At 41.7% G+C, this 10,011-nt stretch overlaps 1 protein-coding gene across 1 annotated transcript; it reads left to right on the plus strand.

The window, feature by feature from the left end:
* The first annotated feature begins 1,135 nt into the window (after positions 1 to 1,135).
* Positions 1,136 to 8,761, plus strand: LOC143521112 (uncharacterized). The gene is made up of 5 exons (XM_077013677.1): positions 1,136 to 1,154; positions 1,249 to 1,314; positions 1,410 to 1,445; positions 1,543 to 1,812; positions 1,902 to 8,761. Exons 1-5 carry the CDS (start codon positions 1,136 to 1,138, stop codon positions 2,621 to 2,623), a joined length of 1,113 nt encoding a protein of 370 aa, XP_076869792.1. The 3' UTR covers positions 2,624 to 8,761.
* Positions 8,762 to 10,011: the final 1,250 nt, after the last annotated feature.

Genomic DNA, 10,011 nt, shown 5'->3' on the forward strand with positions numbered 1-10,011 from the left:
ACTTTTGTCTACTTTGTCTACCATTTGGCTCAGTTGACTTGACAGAATGTTTCATTTTCTCTGCTTGTTTGCCATGGTTTTGAATAACATGTGAAAGATTAATTGTTTGCTCTATTTATAGCCTTGATATTGTAGTATCGCTACAGGATACTTGCTCTTGAGAAAATTATCAGAGACAGAGATCCCAACTTAACTGCTTTACTTCGGACGCTCTCACATACACACTGCTGTGAACACGCACAGTACCGTAATCACTATAGTAGACAGCCTCAACCATAGTTATTCTACTACTCTGAACTACTACACTTCTCCCTTCTAAATAATAACCCATTCTAGACCAACTACTAGATCTTGGTAACACATTTTCTAAACTTAAATGTACTCTTATACTGTACCTTTACATACTAGAACTTCATGAACATACCAGTAACAGTATAACCTTATTTACTTTTGATTTTTTCACTCCTCAACTTTCACAGATTCAGTCTTGTTGGTGCCCTACGTTGTCTTTCAGGATAGCGACACTCAGGCTGAACTTCCTGGGATGGATTAGCAGAAACATCTGCAGGTTCAGCGCTTTCTGCTTGATCTTCAGATGTGATTGCGTAGTCAAGGAACTCTGTCTTCTTCTCTACTTGGACAGGGTGCCTTGGATGCGCGCAGGCCATCCACATGCTAGTAGTATATATCCTACACTACCTGTCAAACACCTTTTTGAGTGATTTATGACCCTTGATTTATGACCCCTTGAGTGACACGTTTGATTGACAGGTCACCCCCCCCCCCCCCCCCCCCCCCCCCCACAAGGGCAAGTCTGGGCTTGTCCTACCCATCTCCACCTCCCTTGATTTATGACACCTTTGAGTGACACATTTGATTGACAGGCCACCCCCCACAAGGGGAAGTCTGGGGTGCGTCCCCCTACAGCTCACACCCCCTGTCACACCTCACCTGTTGGCGCATGACGCCTTGACGTCTATGTCACACAGTTTAGTCAATCAGACACGAGACATTTAAATATGTAGATGCTAAGAGGCGTTGTTCTTTAAAATGGTATATATAGACGGCCCCCACGACCCTCAGTGTGACAAGACCCTCAGTGTGACAAAACTCCGTTCAGACACTATTTTGGACAATGGAATCCCACATTCTCAGTAAGTATGTTTTGTATTACAGACTTTTACCTATTTATAGTAAGAATTCAGTGCTGTAATCATTTTCTTGCTTAACAGGGATTTTGTTGTGTAGGTACACCAGAGCGTGAAACAATACAGGCCGTTAGAAGTATTGAAAGATTATCACAACTTTGTGACAGTATGTTTCTTCTTATTTTTATTTGTCTTTTAATGTTAGTTGTTGTTTGTTGTTGTTGTTGTTGTTAAGCAATTTTATTTCACACATTTCTACAGAAACTGTGAACACGTCTGGGTATTTGAACCCTCTTGGTGAGTTACTTGACCATTAATATTGGGGTAACTGTGTCATAACTGTGTGTGTGTAACACAACGACTTCTAATTTGTGTGTTTGTGTGTGTTCTGTAGTGGGGCTGACGCGGTTGGTTGAAGCAACTAACCTCTTAACGCCGCCGGGGTTCGATGCTGTCCCCAGCACATCGGCCGCATACCCCAAGGACATCGCGACCGGTGACATCCGTCACGCGTCTACGACATTTAACCCGTGTTTAACAAGCGGTCCTGGGGTCGTCCCAAGAGACCCTAGAGGTTCTGATTCACGTGGAAAACGCGTTAATTTTGGCTCCGACGGCTCATGTAGAAAGCGGTTTAGGTTGGAAGACAACTACAAAACAATCGGTAATGAAACACAAATTAAATCACTATCGTGTTGATCATAACACTGTGTTGTATGCACGCTTGTCTAATAACTTGAAATCTTTTCACAGATTTGTGCAACAGCGATCTGTCAGTGTATGAGGTCGGCTCTGATCCTGATCTGGGGGTCATTGCCTGGTCTGACGAGTTACTAAAGACATGGAACGATACCAGTTTTACACTAAAGGCGGACGACATTGTTGCTGTTTTGCCAGACGATTGTGGTCTAAATGCCGTCACTGGTGCTGCACCGGATAATGGACTAAGCGCCGTCTTCACAGCCGTATGGGATGATGGACTAGATGCTGCCTTGCCAGGGTCAAGAGACGTTTGGGATGAACTAAAACCCAACCAGGAGCATGAGTGGCAATATCAGGTTGGGCAATATGTTAATTCTGACAATGCTGGGGAACTCACAACATTGGTGAGACAGATGTCGCAGGAGATCACGAGAATCTCCATCGAGCAACGCAGACAGGCCGCTCTAAACCGCAGACGCGATAACGTTATTCAGAGGCAGGTTGCGCGTATTGAGGCTTTGCACAAAGACGTGCAACGCAGACAATGTGTTGTAAACGATAGGGTTGATGTTTTGAAACAGGTTGAACGTATTGGGGGTTTGTGTAAAGACAATACAGATAATTCTATTTTAATTAAAGAAATTCATGAAATGTGTAAGGACCATGTTACGCACAGTAAAAAAGTGGTAGACCTGATGTTTAATTTGAATCGGTTTTTACAACTCAAATTACCCTCGTTGCTACCTGTTGCTGGTCCCTCTTCTACCAGATAACAGTATAATTTATATTGATATATACCTGGGGGCTTACACATTTGTTGTTTTCAGAAAAGTATCTTTAGCATTGTTCAGGACGCGTGTTAAATAAATCAACTCATCAGCACAAGCTCGAAAGTACTGGCGTTATTTAAAATCTTTGTGGTAAAACAATTTGTTTTGCGGGGGGCTAAACAGTCATGGCATCTAAAAGGTGTTGGGGGTCAAACAACAATCAGCGCGATAGTGATGTATTTGATGCATGGGGACAGTTGTCTCTAAACGATCAAATGCGATGTCTAAACGACGAGTATGAGACAGCTATTGATGAACTTGTTAATAACCAACAAGACGATGTAACCACTAATGTCAGCAATGTGCACAGTCTTTTACAAACCACATTAGATAATTGGTTAACACAGCCAGCAAAACGATATAGGTGTGATGGTGACGATGTCAGTCAATCGCCTGATTTATTGTGTAATGATCCCGTGTATGAAGTGTGGGATCATTTGTCACTAAGCGATCAAATACAATGTCTTAATGACGAGTATATGTCTGCTATAACGACCCTAGAAAGCGACATGCAAAATAACACACAACACATAAACACAGAACAGACGGGGTGTGGTGTGCAGGTCAAAGGCCGTCCAACACTTGACCCGACAGCACCTAACTTTGGTTTGTCTGCGGGTAACATAACAGAATTGGTGAGAGTTGGCGGTGTTGTAAATGATTATACAGTTGTGCCTAGAATTAGGTTTAACAGCATTGTGTTACACAGGTCGCTGAATTTACACAACGCCCCAACCACAGACCTGGCGTCATATGCTGCCTATATACACAATGTGTTGTCAGAAATTGTGGCATTCTCCAGGACGCTGGCTGACGATGGCGGCGTTATAGACATTACCCTAAGGGGGAGTAGTTTAACATCTGACGTAAACGCAGTGTTGTCTTCAAGAGATGGTTATAGCGTAGATCAGTTTTCAGATGCTATTGAACGGGTTATGCAGAGTAACAATTGCATTAAAACGGACGATAGTTTGGTGTTGACGGTTTCGATAGCCATGGGTAAAAACGGTGGTGTTCGTCGCAAGCTGCGCGACCTGGTACACGATCAGGTGATCAAGAAGAACAGACTAAATCTTTTCTGCCCAACAAACGTGTCAAATAACATGTGTTTTGCAATCTGCGTGGCTCTTTTTCTAAACCCACACGCACCACACAACACTTTAGAATCTATAGCTGAACAGATACTGACAAGCATTGGCTATACACGTGACCATAGAGTTGGGTTTGGTGACATTGGGCGTTTTGAAAACAAGTATGGTGTTAAAATAGTTGTTTTCCACAAGTCTCCTTCGGGTGACTTGGAGAAATATCAAACAAATGACAAACCCCACACCAAGACAATGTTCCTGTACCTCCATGACGGTCATTATTACTTAGTAAAAAATTTAAAAGCGTTCATGGGTGTTCCGTATGTTTGTAGGTTTTGTTATAAGGGATTCACCAACGCCAGAGATCACAGCTGTAAATGTAGTTGTGATGTGTGTCACGATGTGATGTGCCACAAATACCCCAGACAAGTTAAATATTGTGACGACTGTTCACGTTACTGTAAGTCCGTATATTGTTATGAACAACATAAGAAACCGAAACAACTGTCTATCGCAGACGCGATGGCATCTTCATGCAATGTAACTAAGTATTGCAAAAAATGTGGACGACGTTATCACATTAGTTTAACAAAGCCTAAACCCCACAAGTGTGTGTCGGGCCGTTGTGTTCATTGCGGTGAAGATTTAATATCAGACACCATTCATCAGTGTTACATACAGCCGAGCAAATTTAAAGAGCCTAGCGACTCTTACATATTTTTTGACTTTGAGACACGTTTTGAAAACGGGAAGCACGAGGCAAATTTTGTCTGTGCTATCACATTTGACGGTGTTGAATTCACAGCAGAAGGGTCTGACTGCATAGACCGCCTCATCAAAAAGTTTAGAAACCCAAAATATGTGGGTTACACATGGCTGGCGCACAATGCGGCCGGTTTTGACAATTTCCTGTTATTGGAATATTTTTCTAGAGTGGGGATTGCTGTGAAAATCACTATGATGGGGTGTAGACTGATTTCCATGTATGATGAAGCATACAAACAGCGCTACATAGACTCATATTCTTTCATACCGATGTGTCTGGTTAAACCACAGCAGCCTTTAATCTAACATGTTCTGACAAAGGACATTTCCCACACAAATTCAATTTAAAACAAAATGAGAACTATGTGGGCCCATACCCTGGAAAGAGTTTTTACGGATATGACACAATGAGTGACAAAGACAGAAAAGAGTTTGACGAATGGTACAACACGGTCTCTGATGGCGTGTTTGACTTTAAAAAGGAGTTGTATGTTTACGGCAGGAACGATGTTGTTTTACTGCGGGAAGCGTGCATCAAGTATCGCGACGAGTTCATCCAGTGTACAAAACTGGACCCGTTTAATTACACGACATTGGCATCATGCTGTATGGCCGTGTACAAGACACATTTTTTACCCAAAGACACGCTAGCGCTGACACACAACAATGCGTACGTTAATCAACACAAGACATTCTCTAACGCGTCTATCGAATGGCTTGAGTATGTCAGGTGTGTGAGAGATGTTGATGTGCACCACGCCCTAACCCATGGGGAAATGAAGTTTGGCGCATATTATGTGGACAGGTATTATGAAAAAGATGGTGTGCGAAAAGTCTTCGAATTTAACGGATGTATGCATCATGGTCACAAATGTCGTTACAATCCAAACCAGGTACATCCTATGTCAAAGGTGTTGTATGGTGATTTGCGGAAACAGTTTGACACCAAGGTAGAGACACTTGTTCACGCATATGGTTTAGAAGTGGAGGTTATGTGGGAATGCCAATGGACCGCGACTAAGAGGTGTGATCCGGGTGTTGCGGCTTTCATGTCCAACTACTCCGCGCCCGAAAGACTTAAGCCAAGAGATGCGCTCTTTGGTGGTCGAACAAATGCGTATAATTTACACTACAAAGCAAAGGCTGGTGAGAAAATTAGATATTTGGACTTCACCAGTCTATATCCATTCTGCCAAGCCCGAAAGAAATACCCTGTAGGGCATCCCGAAATATTTTTCAAAGACTTTCGACCTCTTGAGGAATACTATGGTTTGGTCAAGGCTACAGTATATCCTCCAAGAAAACTCCTACACCCTGTTTTACCATACCGCTGTAATGGGAAGTTGATGTTTCCACTATGTCGCCTATGCGCAGAGCAGGAAAACCAGCTCCAGTCATGCACGCATAGTGATGAAGAGAGATCCATCACAGGGACATGGGTCAGTATTGATCTGATGAAGGCTGTTGAGAAAGGGTATGTGGTTGCAAAAATCCACGAGGTGTGGCATTTCCCAGACAGTTCGGAGACATTGTTCTGCGAGTATGTAAAGACCTTTTTACAGTACAAGCAGGAGGCCAGTGGCTACTCCGCGCATGTGGTCACAGAGGAAGACAGGGCTGAGTACATCAGGGATTATTTTGAAAAAGAAAAGATCCAGATGAACCCTGACAAGATATGTCTTAACCCGGCGCATCGTTCTATTAACAAATTGTTGTTAAACAGCCTGTGGGGGCGCTTTTCAATGAGGGAAAACTTGCCAGTGTCTGAAGTGTTGACGGACCCTGAACAGTTTTCACAACACATCTTTGGTGATGGTTAGGACATCAAACACTTTTCATTTGTATCCGACACAGCTGCTTTGATTCAGTGGTGCTATTCCGCCGGAAACAGTTGTCTGACACGCGACATTAATGTGTTCCTCGGTGCCTTTACAACGGCACATGCCGTTTAGAACTATAATCTAATGGATAGATTGGGTGACAGATTGCTGTACAGCGACACTGACAGCGTAATATTTGTTTCTCGCGAAGGTGATTGGGAACCCCCTCTGGGGCCTTATTTAGGCGATTTGACCGACGAGATCGGCGGCGGCGATTACATTACAGAGTTCTGCTCGGGCGGTCCGAAGACATGGTTATCTTACAGCAGGTGGTAAAACATGCATGAAAGCAAAAGGCATCACACTCAATTCTGAAAACTCAAAGGTTATCAGACTTGACACATTGATTGACCTTGTTGATCATTATGTGGTGAATCGTGACAGTAACTATCACATACTTGCTTGTGCAGACGGCATTGTGTGAAATAAAAAGAACCTCACACTGAAAAACAAGTCAGTGGTGAAACGTTTTAAAGTTGTATACAACAAACGCGTTCTGTTGTCTGATTTTTCAACGCTACCTTATGGGTACTAAAGATAGCCATGTCGGTCGCTGCGGCAGCGTAATAGGTGTTGATGGGTTTGATTTTAGATTACAACACCCGTTTTCATGTGTAATAAGTGGGCCATCAAATTCGGGAAAAACATTTTTTGTTAAACAGTTGATTGAGCGTGCTGATGAGTTGGCTTCAAACAAAATAGAAAATATAGTGTACATTTATGACTGCTGGCAACCCCTTTATGATGAAATGTTAAAGATAAGAAATATTGTCTTTGTTCAAGGGATACCAACATCGCTATGTGATGATACACTTCTACCAGTTAACAAAAATAATTTGTTAATAATTGATGACGTTATGAAAGATGCTAGTAATAATGCCGAGGTGGAAAAAGTGTTTACACAGTATGTGCATCATCGTAATTTAAGTGCCATTTACCTATTGCAAAATTTGTTTTTTCAAAGAAAGTCTAGCAGGACAATCAGTTTGAACACAAACTACCTCATATTATTTAAAAATCCTAGAGACAACAATCAGGTTTGTGTGTTGGGTAGACAGAGGTATCCGGGCAATACCAAATTTTTCATGGAGTGTTTTTAAAATGCCGTAAGTAATCCGTTCGGTCACCTTTTAATTGATTATAAAGCAAAGACCCATGAAAACTTCCGTCTCAGAACAGATTTGCTTTCAAACATGCCTGTTGTTTACATTCAGAGACAACGCCAGTAGTGTAAACATGTCAGACAGACTACATAGAAACCTGCCACTTCTTAAACTTTTATTTAAAGCCAAACCGGCACAGAGACGCGTTATTTTACAAACGGCGTCTAATTAGCTAATTTTAACACTGAGCGAGTTCGCTCTTAACGTAGTTAATGGTACAATACCTCTCACATCAACGCAATATTGCAGCCTAAAGAAGAAGAGGTCTGAAATAAAATTTATCGCTGATAAAAAGGTTGGTGTTTCACGGAAAAAGAAAATAATTAATCAGAAAGGGGGTTTTCTTCTACCGTTGTTGAGCGTTGCTTTACCGTTTATAACAAGTTTGATAACTGCCAAATAAGCTGGAGAGATGGAGTTCGCTGAAAAAATGTTTTTGGTGCCACAACACCAGTTGGATAAGTTAAAGAGCGAGAACAACCAGGGGTCTATCAGACAATTTGTAGAAAATGACTTGGACATGTCGATTAGAAATATTTTGGCCAGGAGGGATCTTGACGCCCATGAGAAGGCCAAACTTTACACAACTGTGTTACAGAGATACTTATCCATTGTTAAACATGGTGATATGGAGACCAACACATTAACATTGTCATTACTGCCTGCGGATGTTGTTAATAAAGAAACGTGTGTTGTTGTTCAGACGGGTGACAAACGTTCAATAATCGACGATGTTCTAAAAAATGTACCGTCACGAAGCAGACGGAATGTTCAGTATGTTTTAAATAAAATGTCTAAATCAAAAGAGGTGTCTTCCTGGAACGAATCAGGCGAATTTGTCTTAAATGGACGAGCTGTCCCGGGGTCACACATACTGGACTTGGTGAAAAGTGTCACCGGACCACATAATGTTAGCGATGATCGCAGACCATTGGGGTGGGGGGAGTTTCTAAAGGCTTTTGCTGTTTTAAACATCCCTCTTTCCACCATACCAAACAAGCATGTCAGGCAGAAAATGTATTTGTTGAAAAAGCCTGCCGACTATGCGACACCATCAAGAGATGTTTTACAACCATCTGTGAAGAGTGTTGAAACCCCCAAATTTGTTTCACCCCTTCTAAATAGAAGTGTTTGGTTAAACTTCTGAAATGTTATTTATTTTTATTTTATTTTATTTGATTATTGTTTACATGATGAATGATGCACATTGTTAAATTGTCAATTGTTTATTATTGTTGTGTTTCTAAATAAACAAATAAATAAGTTAATGTTTAAATCTTTGTTTTTATTTGACATCTTACATAACAGTGGTCTTGTGTTACACAATAAACATGGAACCTTTTTGAACATGCTGCACACACAAAAACCTTCTGTTCTTACAAATACATGGAAACAAACGTTTCACAAAGTTTGAAACCATATAATAATTTTGTACCAAATTAAAACTAGATTTGGCCATCACCTCTTCATAACTGCATCGTCTAGCCATGTGGTTTAGAAAAAACACACAGTGTTGGCCACATGTGGTTGATGTAAAGTCTTGTACTTGTCTGGTAGAATACAACGTTGTCGTGCATGTTGTTTTAAGAAAATTGCCAATCATTTTAGGGAATTTGTCATAGTCGGGTGCGTTTCCAAAACTGTCAAAAAAACATCCCACACGATCTTCGCTTATGTAGACAGCAAGCCAGTGTTCACCAGGAAGATCAGACGGGTGTGTATTAATAATCACCATAGCCGGTAATTTCCTTATGACATTCGGTGGTAATTGGTCACATGCTAACACGCCAAGAAAATGTGTGTTGATAGCCACTTTACCCATTACTGTAACGCGTTGCCGCCGATCACGGCGGTGACGCGTTGGTTTAAACGTGGTGAGAACCCAAACGCTAACCAAAAATAAAACGGCAAAAAGACAGCCAACTGAAACCTCCGCAGATGCGGGAAAAAACGAAAATAAAACTCAAGGGTAACAACAGAAGGATAACACGGAGGAACTCGACGTGTACAGGTAAGTAAACAAACGAAAAACACGCGGAAGAAATACAACGCGTCTAATAAGGGAAAAAAACAGGAAAACGAAAAACACACGGAGAAACCTCAACGTGTCAGAAGGAGAGGAGAAAAATACACAAAATAAAAGACGAAGCTTTGGTACAAGACCAGCGGCTTCTTACCAGGTTACCTGTCAGACTGTCAACCAGAACACTGGAGGACAACCGACGAAGAACAGAGGGAGAAGACAAAAAAGAAACAAAACCAACCTGAGAACACTCAGGGGAAAACGAGAGAAAGAGAGCAACGAGATCGTAGTAAGAAGAAGAGAGAACTTGGCTTAGGCTGTGAGAGTGCGTGACTACAGACAACTTCAGCAATGCGTTGCTGAAGTCACCTGCTTTAAATAGGCAGCCCAACAGGTGTAATCTATCGGGCTC

Source organism: Brachyhypopomus gauderio, chromosome 8, assembly GCF_052324685.1.
Source record: "Brachyhypopomus gauderio isolate BG-103 chromosome 8, BGAUD_0.2, whole genome shotgun sequence".
NCBI lineage: Eukaryota > Metazoa > Chordata > Actinopteri > Gymnotiformes > Hypopomidae > Brachyhypopomus > Brachyhypopomus gauderio.